This window comes from Micromys minutus, assembly GCF_963924665.1.
Source record: "Micromys minutus genome assembly, chromosome: 27".
Taxonomy (NCBI): Eukaryota; Metazoa; Chordata; class Mammalia; order Rodentia; family Muridae; genus Micromys; species Micromys minutus.
Genome location: NC_137962.1, coordinates 8,831,044 through 8,851,882, shown reverse-complemented (window position 1 = coordinate 8,851,882; position 20,839 = coordinate 8,831,044). Strand labels below are relative to the sequence as shown.

Here is a 20,839-nt window from a genome sequence, read left to right as displayed (position 1 = left end):
GCACCTGGTTTTATATTCATACCAAAAGTGTGTCAGTGACCCCACCTCAATACAAAATGATGCCAGCAGTAGCTGATCAAGATATTTCCTAATCAGTCCTACCACATTGTGTGCAATATCAACAGTATTGTTACCAAACACAAAAGGTACAATGACCTGAAAAATATATAAAACTTAGTGATCTCTTTCAATAACAGTCAGTATTATCTATGCCAAAGATGGATCAAAACCAATAGAACTCATTCATTCACTCACTCCCTCATCAAAAGACATCATTGCTTCCAGCCAGTAGGTTTGAAAATGGCTCTCAAGCTCACAGATACAAGGGAGATACAGGAAAGTAAACTATAGTCATGATCCAACTTAAATTGAGCTCTGTTATGCACAAGCACAAGGAGGACATCTTATCAGTATAGCAGGGCACAAAGCCTTGCCTCAAGGAGGTAAGGATACACAGGATACAAGCAAGCTATGAAAAAGGTGTGTCTCAGCAGTGGAGAGGAATAGACTTCAACTCTACTGACCAAAACTTTTAGATTTTCTATGATAAGTAAATACCATAACTTACATCATGAAAACCACACAAAACTGTAAAATATTCCAGTAAAATGTAAAAATAGATGGTTTCTGGAGGCAATAAAAGCCATAAAACACCTAGCCATGGTCGTTAAGGGAAACACTGCTTCATATAAGAAAAACCACAGAACTTTTCTGAGAGTAATGGTCAATACATGAAGGGAAAACTCATGTTCTGAATACGGCAAATGTTTCCCCCACTTAACTCACAGCTGTAAAATCATCCATCATGATTAGTTCTATAATCTTTGAGAGATAAAAAAAACTATTAACTTTTTTCCATGTGAACAAATGTGAAACTTTCATCTTCAAAGGGTGATTAGGTAATATTTGCTTAACTATAGAAAGCTTGGTGAGTCATTGTCATCATCATCATCATCATCATCATCACCATCATCAGTTATCTCCAGTTTAATGTCAAGGCTAAAAGGGGCAGTGAATGTACCTCAGTGGCAAGTGCTTCTTTGGTGTATTAGCTGCTTTCTTTGTTGCCATTACTGAACACAAGAATGAATGTAAGATAACTACTGCTCTAGCACATTCACATTCAAAACTGTATATGGCTTGGACGGGGCCCTGAGCTCCATATCCATCACTGAAAATAAGAACAAACAAATTGCATAATTAAAGTAAGCTAAGTAGCTTTGCTTCCCAGTGTGAAGACAACAAGGCCACGCCAGTGCCTCTGGATCTCCGCATCTCAAACAACCTTCCCAGCCTATTGTGTTATTAGAAATATATCTCATACATTTGAGACAGCTACCCAACCTCCAGCTGCATACACTGGCTTTCTGATGGTCTAGGGAGTTTAGAAAGGATGATTGGCGTTTTATTTTCAAAGATGATTTATTTTTATCTTGTGTGCATGCCTGAGTGCCTAGGTCCTGCATGGATGTATGTGTGTCACATGCATGCAAATGCCATCAGAGGCCATAGCACGACACCTGATTCCCTGGAGGAGGAGATATAGGTGATTGAGAGCCACTGTGTGGATTCTGGGGAAAGATCCTAGGTCTTTGGCAAAACCATCAACTTTTCTTAACCACCAGGCCATCTGTCCAGATGTTTCTTTCGACTTGTTGCCAAAGAAAACAAAATTCAGTTTAATCTGCCTATTCCTGTTCATGGTAAATGTAAGAATTATCTGTGTTATATGTAAATATTTCACTTGTCATTTGAGAACATCTGATATGTCTAAAGTTTTATACATGATCAAGGAGATCAAGTACAGCAATGCCAATGGTTGTGTTCTTGGATATACTACAGGGAACATGACCAGTATACCATGGGTGACAAATAGATACACACAAGCACCTACAGTATCCATGTCTATGCCACGGACTGTGGGTGATAGCACACCTGGAGGGCCTCCCTGGGCAAGCCTTCTCCCCACATCAGCCTCTACTGAAGATGCCCAGCAGTTCAGCAGCACAGGAAGCCTGTTGAATTCTACTAGGATACTGACTACACCCAGCAGACCAACACAGCCCAGCACAGTCTCAGGTGAGAGACAACATCCACTTTCTTTGGAACCACACTCGAAAATGTCTACTTTTGAAAGCCTCCTTATTTAAATTTAATTTAATTTTACCTATCTATTTTATATCCCTTTCACAACCTCCCTTCTGGTCACCCCTCCCACAATCCTTCCCCTTCCCTGTCCCCTTTTCTGGGCAGGTAGGGGTCCCCTGGGAATCCCCATCCTACCCTGGCACTTCAAGTCCCTTTAAGGCTAGGCATTTCCTCTCCTACTGAGGCTAGACAAGGCAGCCCAGTTCATAGAACATATCCCACGTACAGGCAACAGCTTTTCAGATAGCTACCACTCCAGTTGTTCAGGACCCACATGAAGGTCAAGCTGCGATTCTGCTACATGAGTGGGGAAGCGTCGGTCCAGTCCATGTATGTTCTTTGGTTGATGGTATAGACTCTGAGAGCCCTAAGGGTCCAGATTAGTTGACTCTATTGGTTTTCCTATGGAGTTCCTATCCACTTCAAAGTCTGTAATCTTCCTCCAGTTCTGTAAAAATCCCCAAGCTCCATCCACTGTTTGGCTGTGGGTGTCTGTATCTGTCTGCGTCAGCTGCTGGGTGGAGCCTTTCAGAGGACAACCATGCTAGACTCCTGTCTGCAAGCATAACAGAGCATCATTAATAGTGTTAGGAATTGGTGCTTGCCCATGGGATGGGTCTCAAGTTGGGCTGGTCATTGTTTGGCCATTCTCTCTGTCTCTGCTCCCCCCCCCCATGCCTGAATTACTTGTAGACAGGATAAATTTGGGATTGAAAGTTTTGTGGGTGGGTTGGTGTCTCTACCACTCCATTGGGGTTTTTTGAAAGCCTTTTAAGAGTTTTGAAATCTAATACACAGGCAGAAAAGTAGGACAAAGTAGTGCTTTCATACATGATTATAAAATGCTCATTCTCCCCCTTTTTTATTCCACTCCTTTATTCTTAATTATGAATTAAAAATGAATGCTCCTTTTTCACAGGACTCTCCAGCTGCCCCTCTTTCCCTTTCCATATTAATTGTAAAGCGTTTCATAATGTGGTTACCATATGTGCTTCTAGCACATTTACTCTTCTACCCCCTCTTCATTGCTTCCTCTCCCCCTTTCCCTCATACTAGTGTAGGGAAAAATCAAACAAATTCACTTTCTTTGGTCAATGGGACCACAGTCACCTTGAAACTCAGCTCTGGCTCAAATTCAGACACAGCTGGACTGTGATCTTGCCTTAACTACACACACTACTCACAGATATTTTTCTTCTTCCTCAGAATTTTCCTTTTCTCACAATTAATTATGAGTCTTTAGGGTAAGGAGTTTGGTTTAGGGTGTAGTCTTTGGACAGTAATCATTCCTTGCAACTTTTATAAGTTGGCTAAGCTATCCACAACAGGCACTGTCAAGTTCCCTCAGCCCCTTACCAACTTCAGTATTCTCAGATCACAAAGCCATTTAATCAAACTAAATGAAGTCATAGAAAGTTGGATGTGGCTCAGATTGCTCAAGATTTACACAAAAATCCATCAGGGAAGCAAGCATGACACTAAAGGTACCTTCTTTAGTGAAGGTGATAGTCTAGTCAATACCTGAAGAGGAATCAGAAGATGATGTTGACCCTTCCTGAGAAAATGAAATATTTCCATTGGAGTTGGGGATCCTTATTGTTATGGGGCTAAGTGTGAATGAGTATTCATCTGTAACATTCATCTCTTCAGTTCACACGGAGGACCATGGAGTGACAGCCATGCCAAACAGGACACCAAAAAACTTAGTTCCAGCAGATGAGCAGTCACATATAATGGACTACATTATAGTAGTGTTGCCTGGAACATGGGCTCCCCAGCATTTTCCCCACTTTCTACTTCATTCTCTGGAGTCCATCCACAGAACAGTACTAATTGCTCATACCTCTTTTCCTGAACCTCACAGGCCTATTCTCAGTAGCTGTAGGCTCCTTACTGTAGTCAACAATGGGTGAACTGGGTGCCTATCTATTGGGATAGGTTGTACCCCAACCTTGCTCTGCTTATTCATCCTCAGAATGGAACTCCTAGCTTCTCTCTCTCTCTCTCTCTCTCTCTCTCTCTCATTTTCTAGAAAAGATGGCTATTTTGCTGACTTGCTAGAGGCCAGACTCATATCAGTAGGGGTCAGGTTCTGAAGTTGTACTAAAACTACAACTCTATGAGCATGACAGACAGATGTTGAGCTGAGAGCCCAGGCTATTATTAAATGATTGACCAGTGATTATTAGGAATAAGAATGGAGTCCATGTGTATACCATGACTCAGATCAATGACAAGCAAGCCATGTTCCCTTTGTCTCAGAGGGTCCATACTCAAACACGTTCTTGTTCAGTACCATTGCTGTCCTATACAGTGTCATCATATCTTACTAATATTGACAAGTTCCCAATGGCCCCATCATACTTTACCAGTTACTGGTGGAACTCATTCATTGCCTTATGTACTCCAGGGAGAACGTGATTGTGGCTACATTTCTTACTCCTGCACCTTCAACATCCCTCTTAGTGTCTGACCTAATCAGTCATTACTAGTCAGTCATTACCACATATTGGTAAGAATGTGGAGCATCTTCTTCAGATTTAAGAGATCTCTTTCTCCTGTCTTCTCAGGAACACTTATGCTCAGAACACAGACTACAAATCCAACTAAAGCACCAGCTCCTAGAGTTCCGCAGACAGGTGAGACTGTGTGGCCAGACCAAGAAACTGCATACCTCAGAGGAAAGTGTAGGCTGGGAGAAGAACAGGGGTACAAAAACATCCTGCAAGAATGCTGTCACTGTATGATAGTACAGGGAAAGAGTCAGAAGACATGGTTTCATGGCATTGCTTTACTGCAAAGTTGTGTGGTCATGGCTAAACCACTTCTTTCTCTTTGGCTATCATTTCCCTAAGGATTTTTTAAGAACCCTCACCTTGAAGGTGTTAGGATTCTCTGACTATTGATGTATAATAGCCCAAGGCAATCTCATTTCAGTTTTGGAGAATGTTCCTCTAAATATTTACAGATGGTATTTCTGCAGAGTGGGCATTCACCCCTGAGAAAGAACCAGCCTGGGTCACAACAGCCCATCAAGTTTCAAGTGAGTAAGAACACCCAGACTTTGCTTAAGCTTGTGTTTTATAAATGTGGTTGCCTAGTCTAATAAAGAAGTCTAATAAAGAAGTTTGCTTGATCAATGTAGACTCAGACTGTTAGGATGCAAATCTCAGTTCAACTACTTTTGTGAGGGATGGCCTCCAGGATTGATAGTCTCAATTTAAAGCAAGAACAACTGCAATTACTGTGAGCTCTAAAAACATCTGTTCTCTTTATTCCTTTCTACATGGTTTTGTATTAAGATAATGTGTGCTGAGTTGACTTGGGATTTTAAAGCTCTACGCTATTTAATTTGATCAGTGTTCATTGAGTGAACATCTAGAAAATTGTACCGATCACTTTGCAAGTAGAAGCTGCTCTCATGATGAGCTTGTTGGCTGATCAGAGAGAGAAGGCATAAATGACTGCTCCAAAATATAAGCCCTAATTGCTGGATGCAACTCCCTGTGGCTGTGTTTTAAAGGATTCCCTGATGGCCATAACCCTGAACACTCCATTTTTGTGGGTTTGAGAAGCAGCGACTTCCTAGACACAGTTTATAGAATTCCCAGGTCTTGAATTTTTTTCTCAGCATTTGGCTATAATATACTTTTCTTTTCTCGGCTGTTAGTTTCCTACAAAAGGGGGATAAGTAGGTCTTCAAAGATGGACAGGTTCTCAAGCCCCCTCCTGAACATCTTTATATACAAGCCTCCTGAACACTACAGCACTGATCAGTCATATGTCAACAGGGCATAATTAAGTTGCTGGAGCCTGCACAGTCTCTTGTTTCATAAATCCTCAGACCAACTTCAATCCTCACAGATTCACTGAATGATGAATGGGCCTTTCAGATACAAAGACCCAACTGTGCTACCAGGAAATGGTATCTCTTGTCCTAGGAGATCTAAAGAGAAACACTGGTGCTGGTGCCAGCAATATTTTCAGGTTGAGTTCTAAGACATGTGTTACATATATTTACATCTATATTTATAGTTGTATCTATATAGCCATCTGTCCATCTATCTACCCATCTATCATGTATCATCTGTCTATATATTCCTAGCCATTTCTGCTGATAATTCTTTAATACATATCTGATAGATCGCTATGTATTGTTTACCATCTCCATCCTTCTGTCTATCGTCAGAAAACAGAAGCATTCACTTTGTTAAAGAGGCTCTGACATCTTCAAGTAAATTATTTTGCTCATCCAAAAATCATTTTAAAAATATTCCACAAAGGTTTAATCATTCAATTATCCCTTTGTTAACATATAAACATATATTGAGCTCCTACTATGTGCAAGGTCTAGAGTTAGGACAATCTCAGATTCTCTGTCCAATAATTCTGGAAGGTAGATAATACTGTCTTCATTAAGGAATTCTGATGGATCCTATAGAAGGAAGCTGAGTCTGGAGGCTGTATATGTCTCCAACATCTGTAATAATTTTATTGTTTTCTATTACCTCTATAATGGGTCATACACACAGAGAGATGGGGGAAGAGAGAGAGAGAGAGAGAGAGAGAGAGAGAGAGAGAGAGAGAGAGAGAGAGAGAGAGAGAGAGAGAGAGAGAAACACTGCAAGTGGCTGTTGAAGGAGGAGCATTATAGGGTTCTTGAGGGAAGAAGCAGTCACTGCTTTGTACAGCCAGTGAGGAAGTGAATCCTTTCATCTAAAGAAGTCATGCAGTGGCCCAATTGAGCAGGTACTTTCTGACAAGATGCTGCTAAGCATGTACTTCTATGGAGCCTTGGTCTAAGCAAACCCACAGAAGTGAGATGGTTGGCATTCCTGGGGACTGATCAGGGCTTCTGTAGTTACAGGTAAGAGTCATAGGAATCAAGGCCGAGAGAGGAACATTAAGAACAAGTTGCTGCCATGACAAGGAGTCTGGCCCATGTTCTGAGGCATGGGAAAGCCATATGGCCTGATATATGCTGGGCAATAATAACCCTGACCTCAGAGCAAAAACCACAGAGATGCTGGGATAAAGAGCACAGTGAGGGGACTCATTTATGATGACGCGATTAAAAGCTAAACATAATTACATAAGCAGAGAGAATCGAGCCCCTTTAGGAATCAGAATCAAAGTGGTGTGTTGGTATTCAAGTGAGCCATCGGAGTGACTTGAATTAGATCACATAGGTTCCAGAGGTCTCTTCCTGAGGCCAAGAAGTACAGATGAAGTGCAGCATAAGAGTGATGTGTGCAAATCCATCCTTAAGGATGCTGATTATATAGTAGAGATGTGGTTCTTATTGAGCACGGGGCTAGAGCCATGTCTCTGCAGAATCCCTCCCTCCTTATGTTGTGACTGATTTGCTTCATGCTCAGTAACCTCTCCTATATGACAGGATTTCCAATATCTGCTTGACATTTTTTATAAGATCTAGATGAGGTAATATTGGTGAAAAAACTTAGGAAAGTACGTGGTGCATGGTAGATGCTAAATGGCACATTGATGGAAGTCTGGCCATGCTCTGCGGTGTGGAAGTAGTTGATGTTACTAAACTCACAGAAAAATAAAACATATATATTTTACATGTGTTAAAAGTCCATAGCTTTGTGAACCCTCTCTTTACTTGCTAAATGTGGCTGATGAACTATCATTTAAAAACTCTCAGTGGAGTTAGGTAAAGTTGTTGGTCTCTGGCTAAGCATGGAAACCTCGGTTCCATTCCCAGTACCACAAGAAAAGTCTCGTAAAACTTAGAATGTAAGTGTGTCAATATATTAAAGATGCTATTCAACTCAGTAATTGATGAGGAAATCAAAAAGGTCTTAAAACTATATTAATAGAGAATCAGATTTACAAGCCAATATAGGGAATTAATTTCAAAGGAGCTCGCCAATTGATAACTTATAGTAATAATTCTTCTATTTGAAATGGGGCAAAAAAAAAAAAAAACTGCACACTTGCCAGAGAACAGTCACTTACATTGCTATGGATGTGAGTTATCTGCATGGTTTTTAGGCAGCAGGTGTATATTAGTATCAGGTAACTTGTACCAATACAGAGCTGTAATAAAAAATGCTCAATAGAAAACTAGTTATAGTTAAAGATAAAGAGTTACTACATTCCTGTGCTGTGTCTCAGATGGTAGAGTCCTTGCCTAGCACTTGTGAAGCCCTGCATTCAATATCCAGCACCACATAAATGGGGCATGTTGGAGTATCTATCTATTCCTGTATCTTAACACCCCAAGGGTGGAAGCAGAAGGATCAGGAGATATAAATTATCTCAGCTACATAACAAGTTTTAGGCCAGTCTGAACTCCATGAGACTCTGTATCAAAACAATCAAATCAAAAGCTTCATTCTCCTATATAACCAGATAGTGTCTGCTAGGCAACCGTCCAAACAACATTAAAGAGAAGCCACTGTTCCTGTCTGTTCATTTCTAGTCCTTGTGTCATTTTGTTTAATGGCGATGGGTAGCCCATCCTCTATATGTAACATCCTAATATGATTTCTAGTCCTAGATGACAAGCTATGTGAGAGAAGGACCCTGTTCCCTCTTGTTTGATGCTACACTACTAGTCTGTTAGTGCCTGGCACATGGTGGACTCTCAAAACTTTTCAATAAGTAAATCAACAATACTAGCTATTATTTGGCTCCGTTCCCTGGAAAGGCTAGTGCCATATGCTCTGTGTAGAATGACTTCCAGAGTTCTCTCAGTTGCTCTGCATGATGAGTCTGAGTCTCACGTCATTCTTCTTGCATGTTTGCCTGGGTACAGCCTCAGGAAATTGATTCAGTCCCAGGAGATCTGACGGGATGAGACTTTTAAGAACTTATTTTCCTTTTTGCTTAATATTTGGATTCTTTTCCTAAATGTCCCATTAGAAACAATAATGAAATTCTGGTTACATGATCCATAATCAACCTACACCCTAAATAGGAGAATTCAAACCCATTCTCCAGCTTGCTAGACTTGGATTGCTAGATTCATTTTCAAATCTATTATTCCCTTCTGCATTAGTTTCCTGTTGCTGTGACCTGATAAAAGTGACTGACAGATACGAAGGTTTATTTGGGCTCACAGTTCAAAGATGCAGTCCATCCTGGCAGGGGAGCTTAGAGCCAGCTGTCTAATTATGCCTACTGTTGGGAAACAGAGGGAGATGAATCTTAGTGCTCAGAATACTTATGCTTTACATTCAGTACAGTACTTCACCTCATGGGGTGATGTCACCTATCCTTAAAATGAGTCATCACACTTCAATTAATCCAGTATGAGTGATTTTAGATCCTTTCAGGTTGGCAGTAAATACTAACCATCACACTTACTTGATGCCTTATACATGTGTGTACTCATGCGTGTGTGCGTGTGTGCACCCATTCTCCATCCTCACTTCCCACCAGCTATCCCCTTGCATGATAGTTAGCTATCCTCTTATCATATACCTATCATAGTACCAATGATGTCCTGCCCTCAGTGCATTTATGTTCCACAGTTTAGATGCATGCTCTTCAGAGAACTCATGCCTGGTCTCCTCCTAAACCCTGTTATTATGATTCTCTACCTGTCTCTTGACATTCCTGCAGCAGTTTCACTGAGCAACAATGAAACATTCTCTATTGTCTGTTTCCAGTCTACATATAGTAAAGGCTAGACTGTAATAATCTATCAGAGGCCATACAAAAGAGATGTTTGCGGAGCTCTTACTGATTTTACATGTCTGAGATTGCATGTTCTAGAGTGTTTGTGGCCATTCCCCAAAGAAGAGGCCATTAAAGATACTCCTTTGCCCCTGACCATGAGGAAACTCAACCCATGCTTGATGGAACTCTGCCGCTTCTTCCAGCGATGCCTCTGTGCAACCCAAAAGAGGGATTTCAGTTCAGAAGCCATGAGGTAATCTTGGGCAGTGACTCCCTTGCACACTCAGTTGCACACTTATTATGTGTGGTCTCTCTAAAAGTTATTATGTATCCAGGCACTAAAAAATTCCCAGGCAGATGGCACATATCATGGCAACCAAATGCATAGGTATTGTGTTGAGCTGTACTGAACTGGCCTGGTTTGACATATTATCCCGTCTTGAAGTGTTCTTGAGCAGACCCAGGTTCATGAGAAGACTGATTCTGTTGTGTCCATCACTGAGGTACACACACCTCTGCTCTGATTTTGGTCAGATTTATAGTGAATAATCTGTCTTTTAAAAACTCCATTTCCCAGAATGCCTAGCCATACAGTTTCCTGTTTGTTTATGAAGGGGGGAGACACAGGCAGAAGGGAGAGGCCAGGGAATTTCCCTATATTTCTGCATTTCCAGACATAGGTGTCTCTTCTAGGGCTCCAGCTGCCATAACAACACAAAACACCCCCTCCCTTCTGTCTCTTCTGACTGTTCATTCACTGTCCAGCAGATATAGGGGTACCTCCTTCCTTCTTGCCTTTTTCCTCCTTCTCTTCTAACCTGTGTGGAACTATTTTTCAGTGTGAATTTGCTTTATTAAAAAACCTCATTGTTTTCCACTTTCCTGAAGAGGTCCTGACTGAAACGCTGATCTTCTTGATACTGGGATGACATTTTCTAGCACAGGCTGGAATACCAAGGCTAAAATGCACACAGTTGGGGCTGAAGGGACATCTCAGCAGTTCAGAGCACTTACCTGTATTACAGAGGACTGGGGTTGAATTCCAACATGCCTGACTCAACCACCTCAGATGACAGATATGTCACAATAAGCCACTGACAGCCTGGGCTGAAACCTTTCTGATATCATGTTTGTGTGCTCTCCACTGTAGAATTCTGAAGCAATCTTGATTGCCTCAGATCAGGAGCTGAGTATATCTTCGTAATGTATTTGCTATATGTCTAATAATAGCATTCTTCCACCCTCGCTCCTTCTCCCACAAATACAAATGAACATTCTTTCTGAACATATAGACACTAGTATAGTTCAGGAACTTCAGACATACTATCTCATTAATTCTTATTGCCTTTCACTTACATATGAAGACACTAAGGCCGAGAGCATTAAGTAGCCAACCTAAGCTCTCACGTCCTAATAAACTGTAGATCTTAGATTAAAAATTAATCTCATTGGCCCCAAAGTCTGACCTCTTTCCTAGCAAGCATTCTCCTCTACCCTTCTTCCCATACTCTGTAAAGATAAAGAGGGTTCTCTGATGTAAATTATGGCCTTGTTCATATTTGTGTTGTATTGTTCCTACTCTTTTTGATTCTGGCTGTCTTCTGGTCATCACAGGAAAATGACCCCTTGCAATTCTGATTGAACCTATAGGTATTGTCTGGAATACTACTCTTGGTTTCTGAAGAATGCTACACTGATCTGTCAGAAGGTGAAGAGGGTGTCCCATTCTCGAAGTAAGTTCCCAGCTCAATGATGTGATCACTCAGCAGTGAGTGCATTTTGTAGAAGGTTCCATGACTCTGATAAGTTGTCTCACCTTAGCTGAGACCAGAGGACTGCGGTAGCTCATGGAGACACCATCAAATCAAGACAGCCTCGTGTTCAGTCAACTCCTTGGTGCTTTCAAGAAGTGCAGAAACATTTGCAGTCACCTGACCTCTTGCTGCTTCTGTGTGAGCACAAGCAAGGCTCTTAGTTCTGATGCAAGCTGAAAAGACAAACCAAAATAAAACAAAAAACAAACCCCACAAAACACGGAACGTATCATCCAAGGTGTACACAAATAATTTAAGGCAGAGAGGACAAGAAATCCTGCATTCACTGGGTGAAGATTCTGAAGTTAATGGCAGAAATCTCTCATTTTGGTATGGGGGCATAGAATAGAACATTATCTAATACCTCATCTCTCCTCCCCAAATGCTGAAACCTCTAAACACACATTTTATGTTTACTGATCAGGCTATTATTGAGTTTAAATGCCCATGTTGCAAATTAGGGGGATGAGTTGGGCACAGTTAGGTCTTGTGACAGTAGCAGCTTGGTGGAAAGTGAAAAAACATGGCTGTGCCTTCCTCCACTCCACTGCTGGCTGCAAGGAGCTCTCATAGGAATCTTTTAGAATGGACCTAACCTGTGCTTTCCCTCAAGAATAACCTGAACTGTGGCTGGTACTGTTTGATTTTATGTCTCTGCTCTGTTCCAGTCTTGGTGCCCTGAGTCCCTTTCTTGCTCTTTCAGCCTTGAAGCAAAAATGCCTTGAGAATGTCTGCAAGTCTGTATGAGCACCTAATGCTGACTTCCAGCACCAAACCTTCACCCTGGCTGTTTCCAGCTCAACTATATTTTCAGAATCCAGGCATGTGCCAGCCAAGTCATCTATAAAAGGGAATGGTTTCTCTTTGGAAGAAGAGAACTTTTATCTCCTGTCAATCTGTGTAATGCATCGAAGCCAGAACCTTTATAATCAATGGAGTAACACCAGGCTTCTCTGCCTGCTTCAGAGCAAAGGAAACCTATGATTTGGGTTTGAGAGCTGAATATTATGTCTGCAGCAGTCCTGATACCAGGAGGACTGGGCTGTAGGCTTCATATCAGTGTGCACACAGCACACAAGAGAAGAAGTTGGAAATGTACTCCAGAGATATCTCAATATGGCACTGTATAACTGATGACTACTTGGCTACATACAAATAATCAGACTTACAATGATACAACATCAAGATTCTCTTTCAAGGTCCGAAAGAGGAGGTGATGGAAACAATTCCTGTAAGCATGGAGATGTGGAGATCTTGACTTTCCTCCTATCTTGACTTTTCTGCATGTACCACTGTGCTCCAGCATCCATTAGAAAATCCTAGAGCTCAGACACTCAGTAGACAGACTATAGAACTCAGAAAAACTGGCATATTCACACTGTGTATTATAAAAAAAAAGACAGGTAGAGAAGCTTCCAGAAGAGTTCAGGCATGAGCTTCTTGTTCTCCTTGAAATTTGGTTGTCCATACAATCATTACACATCACTTTCCAGCAATAATATGGGATGATGCATACAGTATATATATATGGGCAATATATAATACAAATGGAGCATTGTCAGCACAGAAGCTCTTGAACATAGGTGTCTGGTCATTTAAGCATGAGGGGCTGTGTTTGACTACTCCGTCTCCAGAAGTTGACACTACACAGCCCAAGGTTCTCATTATAAGTCACATGTTTGCATAAATTACACATGCAACCTGGAGTTGACTATGTAAAAATGCTCCTTTTTAATTATTCCAAGATTTAGGAATGATTTCTTGGGAGCTGGGAGTCTGAACTTCCTTTGAATACCTAATACCTGCTGAACCAGATTTTTCTGCACACTCACATACTGCAAAGGCCCCTTAATTGTATGAGATCCCTTTGCACTATTCCTAGTCTTCTAAGTTCCCTGTAAGTGCACAGTTCTGTTCAAAGCATGGCTAAGGAGATTTGATTTCTCCAGTAGTCCTATGGGAACCCTTTGCTCTTCATTACCAAGGACAGTTTTCTTCTTGGTGTGCTATGTCCCTATTCTTTCAGTGTAGGTCTCTGCCTAAAGCATTCTTTATTTTCATAATTCAAAAACTAAAGTGCCCTTTCTTCCAGAAAATAGTTGAATGTGCTGATACGTTGTATGAACAAGATGATCAGAATGCAGAGCTTGGACTTGGTCAGAGAAGCAGCAATGGGTCAGATGTGTGCTCCCATCCGGATAGACAGAAAGGTTCATTTTTAATCTGAATATTTGAGACTTCAAATTACACAGTTGTCACTTTCATTACCACCTGTTGTTATGTTTTGGGGGGGCTAAGAAATGACTCTGAGATTGCAAAAATGGGATAATTGAAGCCAATATTCTAAGAAGCAAAAAGAATGTGGACCTTAATAGGACTCAGAAGATGTACCTTTAAGTTAATTTAACTTGGCCAGTTTTTAATGGACAAAGTTCATATCAATTAAGGGCTTTTGGCAGGAAAGAGTAACAGGCCCTGAGACATTAGCACAACTAATACCATGTTAGAGGTACCATTCTGACCTTAGAACCCAGCAACGTAGACCCTTACTACCTGTCAAAATGAGTGCTGAGTTTTATTCCATTAAAGACCTAGGGCAGAATCTGTGGAAGTATCTAAATATACTAACCTTGCTTTTTGACTTCTGTAGTTTCCTCACTAACTGTTCTTGGTAACTGAAGAGTTTCAATGTATTGTTTTTGTGCATAAAAGGCAAGGAACAATAAGGCTCAGGGCTGCATGATTTGGGCAAATACCCCATGCAGTTACAAGCTGGTAAAGGAGACTTTCTATTCAGCTTGTATACTGTCTGCTTGTTCTCTGGTGGAATTATCTCACAATAAAAGGATGGCTAAAATTCTCCAAAAACAACTTATCTCTTAGGGTGGGTTGGCAGCTCAAGCCTATGTGCAAGGCTGTTTTCTTGAGGAGAGCCCACACAGACTCAACTACTCTACTTATTGAGAATAGTAACTAACCATGACTATACTTTGAAAAGGTGCAAATGTAGAGTACTTCAGAAGATTGTGTGGGGATACAATAGAGGATTTTGACAAGCACTTACAAGTCCATATAGGATCAGTTCTCTAGAGTCATACCTCATATGTAACAGATCAAAGGTGGACAGAACATAAAGACCATGTGCAAACTACCTGCCCAATGGTAGAGTCTGCTTGTCTCCCAGAGCCTGAGAAAGACTTTAAGACAAGTATATCTTGACTTATGCGATAGGTAAAGAGAGTAGCAAGCCTCAGGAGATGATACATAACTGAGATTCTAATTCATGGATATATGGCTACCAATGCTTAACTGATTAGATAAAGTAGATGGGACATTTGTATGCCCAAGATGCCAAGAAGACTATGTGGTTGACTGGACAACTTCATTAAAGTACACTCTTCCTGGAAGAAAAGGGGGGAGCTTTTCTAGATACTCAGTGCCCAAAAAGAAAAAGCAAGGCTGGCAAGAGAAAGAGTGGAAGAAAAGAAAAGGCAAAGTGGTAGAAAGGGAAATTATGAGGGAGTATGGAGAGAAAGAGAGAGAGACAGAGAGATGCAGAGACAGAGGGCGGCAGAGACAGAGACAGAGAGACAGAGCCAAAGATATGGAGAGAGAAACAAAAAGATGGGAAGAGAAAAGGAAAAAGCATTTCTGTGCATCTCAATCCCAGAGCATGTCTCTCTGTAATTGCACGTATTTTCCTCCTTCTGCAAAGTTTAGTTCTAGGCTTATGTGAGTAAGGAATTCAGTTGCTTTCATAGTGGAATCTCTTCACTAAATACTTACTGAGAAAAACTCTATCTTCTTCTGTCTGTGTTTCTGGGGAAACTTAGCTTTCACTCTATTTTACCAGAAGAAAATTGAAAGCTGTGGCTCTAGACAGTATTTAGCATTTTGGAAATGTCTAGTTATGTTGTACAGAGGGTGTGGTGGGGATTTCTACAGGCACCCAGCAGTGCATGGATAATCTTTCAATGCCTAAGACATTGCCCAAAGAAAAGAATCTTTTGACCAAGAGTAACAGATTCTAAAATACATTCTTTCTGTTAGATACATCTACTCACTTGTGGAAAAATCACCTGATAGAAAATATTAAGAAGGGCATTTTTTTTTCAGCTCTTGGTTTCTGTGGATTTAGACTTTGCTTAGACCCATGTGATTGGCATATTGGAAGTGCATAGCAGAGAGGGGATTTTGCCCCATGGCTGACTAGAAGCAGAGTAAGAAAGAAAGACAAAGGGGTAGAGAGGGAAGAAGGGAGAAGGGACAGAGAGACAGAGACATAGAGAGAAAGAGACAGAGACACAGAAAGACAAAGACAGGCATACGGACAGTCAAAGAACCAGGAACAAGATCTGCCGGCTAGTAATACACTAATCTACTTTCTCTAGATAGATCATACCTGCTAAAGTTTCCAACATCTTTGAAAATAGCCCCACTACTTGGGCACCAAGTGCTCACCACACTTGCCTACATACAGTACATATTTAATATTTAAATGGTAACATCCTTTTACAGGCTAAGTTCATAACTGAGCAGTAACATTCTTTTACAAGCTATGGGAGAAAATCTTCTAATGTAAAACTTCCCTCCTAGGTAGGTTGCTAATGCCTTAGCATCATTTAGTAGTGATGCTCTTGAGATCCACAAAGCATGGGCTGTATTGAGACATGTGGCCTATTGACTTGGCAGCTTTAGAGACAATAGAGCATCTGTGATTGTTGAATAAGACTTAAGCAAATTTAGCTTAGACCCTCAGTGCATCAGAGTGACCTAATGGCAAAGACAGACGTTCAAACACACAATTTCTGACATGGAGATGCCCTTCAATGGAGTTTGCTGAGAAGATTGCACTGTCCCTGATGCAATCATCCGACTAGTTCTACTCCTTCAAGAGACACAGTTGGCGCTCAGAGCTCAGAGGGCTCATAGCTGTGCTGACTTGATGTCAAATATGATAGCATAAGTGAGAAGGGACAAATACCTCTGTAAACACTTGCTTCTCAGTTCTCTCCCCCTAAGATTACACAAACACCCTGTTATATTGGCTGTAGAGACAAGGACAAAGTCCTCATGACCACGGGTGGCACACATTGGGAAGGAAAGCTCTCTACAAAGGGTTATACAGAGAAGGAAAGACTCTGAAAAGCCCCCAAAGCTTTTTTAAGTGCACATGATGACCCCCATATTGTAGACAAGAAAGCCACAATGGAGTTCAATAGGACTGGCTGTAGAACCTAGGGTATTTAATTATAAAGCCTCATTTGACTGTACCCCACAACTTAGGCAGAAAGATATAAAGGAAAGAGAAATTAAATCCCCATGTCTAAGCAGGGACTTCTAAAGAGTCACCATTGCAATGACTAGGCAAGACAAAGCCTGCCTTTTTCCTAGCAAGGGAGCCTGTGACTTTCAACATCATTCAGCCTTCAGAGCTGTTCCCTTGTAATCCTCAGACATAATCAGAGAGTCTCTGAGACACTGTAGTGGGGTGGGGTGTGTGGAACAAGGCAGCCATTGTTTTTTAATTAGAGCTCGGGTCTCCTCATAGGGCTCAAGACGGAACTGTTTAATATAGAGCCTTCACCTGTGCCAAGGCATAGCATTATACCTCTTCCCCTCCCATGCAGCCCACCTGCCAGAGTTTATGAAAAGCTCTTGGTGTGAGTCTGGGAAGGTGCTCACATGACCAGGGGTCTTTGCCTCAGATATAAAAGACCCTGTCCCCATTTCCGCAAAGCCAAGCAGCACTGGATCATTCAACAGCCTTTGAGTGGAGCTTCACTTCATAGTAGGTACCTAATTCTTGTGATGGCATAAAGAGATAGTGAGAAAATGATGACGGAGGAATGGGAAAAGACAAAGAGGTAGAGTCAGAGAGATGGAAGAAGTGGATGGAGGAAAACTGGGAGAATGGATGGGAGAAAAGAGAGAAGGGAAGAGGAAAGAAAAAGAGACGTAGATGGCAGTAGATGAGTGAAACAGAGGACTAGGAGAAAAGAATGGGTGGGAAGGGAAGGAGGGTCAGGTCTTTAGCACTGTGTAAGTCTTGGATAGTACTCAGGATGTTGCTGGGCTTTAAAGGCACTATGGGTCCTGACAGAAGGAGGTGCAGTGCCAAGTTCACATCACTTGCTAAACTGCACTAGTCACTTCTTTGTCCAACTTTCCTACCACACATACAACAAGGGTCCCATAAGTCTGTGGTCAAGAATTGGATACCTCTAGGGAGTCACTAGTCCTGAGCATAGAGTTCCTGCCTTGTGACTCATGGCAAGACTCTCTGGATCAGCTCCAGGGGTCTCAGACAAATTGGTACTCAGAAAAATGAGCTCCGTCCATCCAGGAACTAAGCCTGATTGATTCAGGCCAACCATCATGATCTGATTCCAAGATACAGTCAAATAGTCACAGGATAATGTGTCAGGATTCTACTGGAGAATGGCCACAAAAGGCAGCCTCGGGGTACAAGATATAGGTGTCCTGACTGAATCATAAGAACAATCAGGAGGCTGCTTGTTTGAGATCAAGTGGCTGACCAGGCAGCAGAGGGTAGAATCCACAGAGCAAAGGCTTAGATGAGATTGGTTAATGGTGTGAAGCACAGACACTCACATTCATGCTGTTTCCCTTGTGTCTGTGCATTGTGTAAATGCAGTTTGACATATTGATATTTAACTGAGCCTCATTTAAATGGAAAAGGAAAAAAGAAAATATTTTTGTTTTGCTTTATTTTGTTTTGTTGTGTTTTTAAGTCTTAAGTTTTTGTTTCTGGACAGTGCATAGAGCATGCTCAGTGTGCAACCTGACACAAAGAATAGCCCAATTAATGCAAGGAACAAGATCCACAAATTTATAATCTAATTAAAATGTATTAGAATATGCATGCATATATATGTATATAAAATATATATAAATATATATTTACCCTCTTATCCATTTTCAGTGAACAATAGTGTGAAGTAATTTTGGTTTTGTACCATCATCTTTACTGTCCAGTTCCAGACTATTTCCCCTTCCAAACTGAAACATTGTACAAAGCAACCTCCCCATCACTCTTTCCTCTCTGATAAGTCATAGCCTAGTGGTGGATACATGCCTGTGATTCTGTGACTTTCCTTATTTTCATTCCCATAAATCCTAGGAGGTAGAAGTCAAGTAACCTTCAGCTTATGTGTCCTGAGATCCAGGACAGACGGGGGACTGTACCCCTGAGACCTGAGTCAAAGGTGGCTGCTCTAACTGGAACCTCTACTTTATCTCCCTAAGAAGGGCTTCAGCACAAACAGGGGACCGGGGACAGCATGAACCTCTGGCTACAGCATAGCAAGCTGCTGCAATTGCAGCCCCTGGTTTCATGGGCAGACTTTGTACTTAAGTATCACAGTTTAGGGGTGGAGATTAACTCACTTGGGCCCTTTAAGATCTACCAGGCAGGTTGTACCACTATAGCAGTTCTGGACTGAGAGTCAGGCATAAGTGGGACCTTTGCGCCATAATTCACCAGTCTCCAAGCTTCAAAGGCTTCATCTTAAAGCTTGTAATTTGACCAGACGATGCCCGTGCATGGCCCTCCCCAGTTAAGTAACAGTGACCATAATACACCATAAGTGCTAGACAGTCACTGGATTGCCCAAGGTGTGGTGGCCTCAGTCTTGTGAGTTTCTATTTTTAAAAGGGTCTCCATTCCCCTCCTCCTGAGAGACATTTGCTGCACATTAGTGGAGAGGTTCTCTGCATGGTCCTTTGGGAGACTTGTCTCAACATCCATTCATTTTAATCTGGCTTTAGCCTGAACTGGAGGCAAAGTTGACTGAAAAGCTCTAGGAGAGCTTGTTGGATGGCAAGAGCTAATCTGTTTTAGAAGATGATTATAAGTACTGTGTTGTGCTGAAGGAAAAAAATCAGACAGTAGTCAGTTACTAGAGGGCGCTCAGTCCAGTTAGGATTCTTAAGCATCCACATGTGCTTTCTTTCATATAATGCCAATTCATTTTGCAGCCACCAGAGGCCATGCTAGAGACAGGTTTGTAGAACTTGCAGCTTGCAGGCCTTCTCACTCAGGACTCTCCAGAGTAAACTGAATTCACAGGCAACCCCTAAATTGTGGGATACCTTCTTTGCCTCTAGAGAAGCACATTATAAAAATGCTCTGCAGAAAGCACACTTGAGAATCTAGCCTGGCTGTTTGGGGGTTTCTACGTGTCCTCTTGGTCAAGCACCTTTGTGCAATGTACAACATCTGCAAATCTATCCAGCAACCTGAAACATGCTTTATTGTCATTCAAACTATGTCCTAAAATTATGTTCTAAAGCAATATGCACAAATCAACCAGTCATTTCCCACTGCTTAGGAAATTATGACTAGAGAGAAAATTATTCTAAAATTCCTCTGATCTCCTTGCCTCCTATTAACTATACAGTTGTTGGGCATTACAGTGCCTACTGAAGTCAAATGATATGAACACAAGAAACTATAGTGTAAGTGTGGCAGGGTTTGTGCTAGGTCTGCCATAAATGCTTAAGAGTCTTTGGGGAGAACATGGCTAATTTACCATTTTACAGTTGGATAAACTTAGTTATCATAGAGAACATTATCTCTTCATTTCAAAGTTCTAGTTAGTGTAGAAGTTGAGACAGAAACGTTTTCAGAATTTGGTCCTTGGGCACAAAGGGAGCATGAAGCCTCTGGTGATTCTCATATGGGGTTTTAAAAAGCATCCTTGTCATGTTTTGCTAGCCTTCCCAGGAAGCTGCTCTAGCCTATGCCAGCACCTTGTCCTCTGCACAGCCACAATGATTGTGCTGCTCATGGCCAGCATGCTGATGCTCCCCTGTGTTGGTGAGTACTGTCTTTCCAGTTTAGCATGTGATAACTTCACAGGAATGCAAGGACATTGTGTTGGCCTCTTGCTGACTTGCTCATTAGATCCTCTTCATTTTTCTGTTCAGTGATTGAAGTGAACCAAACATCCGTATTAAATTATAGAGTGGATACCAACTATTTAAAACCCTGTTCAGAAAAGCCCAGCATAGAGGAGGGGAAATGGACACTCAGTCCACTCTTTACCAAGAGACTATTTGCAACTGATTTTTACTGGGAAAATCAATTTAGTGTTACTGAGCATAAAAATCACTTCAGGGTAGGTCCCATGCCCAGGAGTAGCTAACCAATGAAATGCAGGCTACATATTCTTGCTACTATTGTTGGTTGTGTGTATGTGGTG

The 20,839-nt window shown here is 41.5% G+C and overlaps 2 protein-coding genes across 2 annotated transcripts in view; both read left to right on the top strand.

The window, feature by feature from the left end:
• Window positions 1-12,359, top strand: part of HHLA1 (HHLA1 neighbor of OC90) — a gene marked incomplete at both ends in the record, with an annotated part of 31,993 nt that extends 19,634 nt beyond the window's left edge. The window contains 6 exons of the mRNA XM_080939238.1: window positions 1,843-2,079; window positions 4,719-4,787; window positions 5,117-5,191; window positions 9,895-10,051; window positions 11,449-11,531; window positions 12,316-12,359. Coding sequence (XP_080795364.1) covers window positions 1,843-2,079; window positions 4,719-4,787; window positions 5,117-5,191; window positions 9,895-10,051; window positions 11,449-11,531; window positions 12,316-12,359 — 665 coding nt within the window. The remainder of the gene's footprint in view (window positions 1-1,842; window positions 2,080-4,718; window positions 4,788-5,116; window positions 5,192-9,894; window positions 10,052-11,448; window positions 11,532-12,315) is intronic.
• An 8,049-nt stretch (window positions 12,360-20,408) lies between these two features.
• The window catches only part of OC90 (otoconin 90), a gene marked incomplete at both ends in the record, with an annotated part of 30,315 nt that continues 29,884 nt past the window's right edge, over window positions 20,409-20,839 (top strand). The window contains one exon of the mRNA XM_080939434.1: window positions 20,409-20,454. Coding sequence (XP_080795560.1) covers window positions 20,409-20,454 — 46 coding nt within the window. The remainder of the gene's footprint in view (window positions 20,455-20,839) is intronic.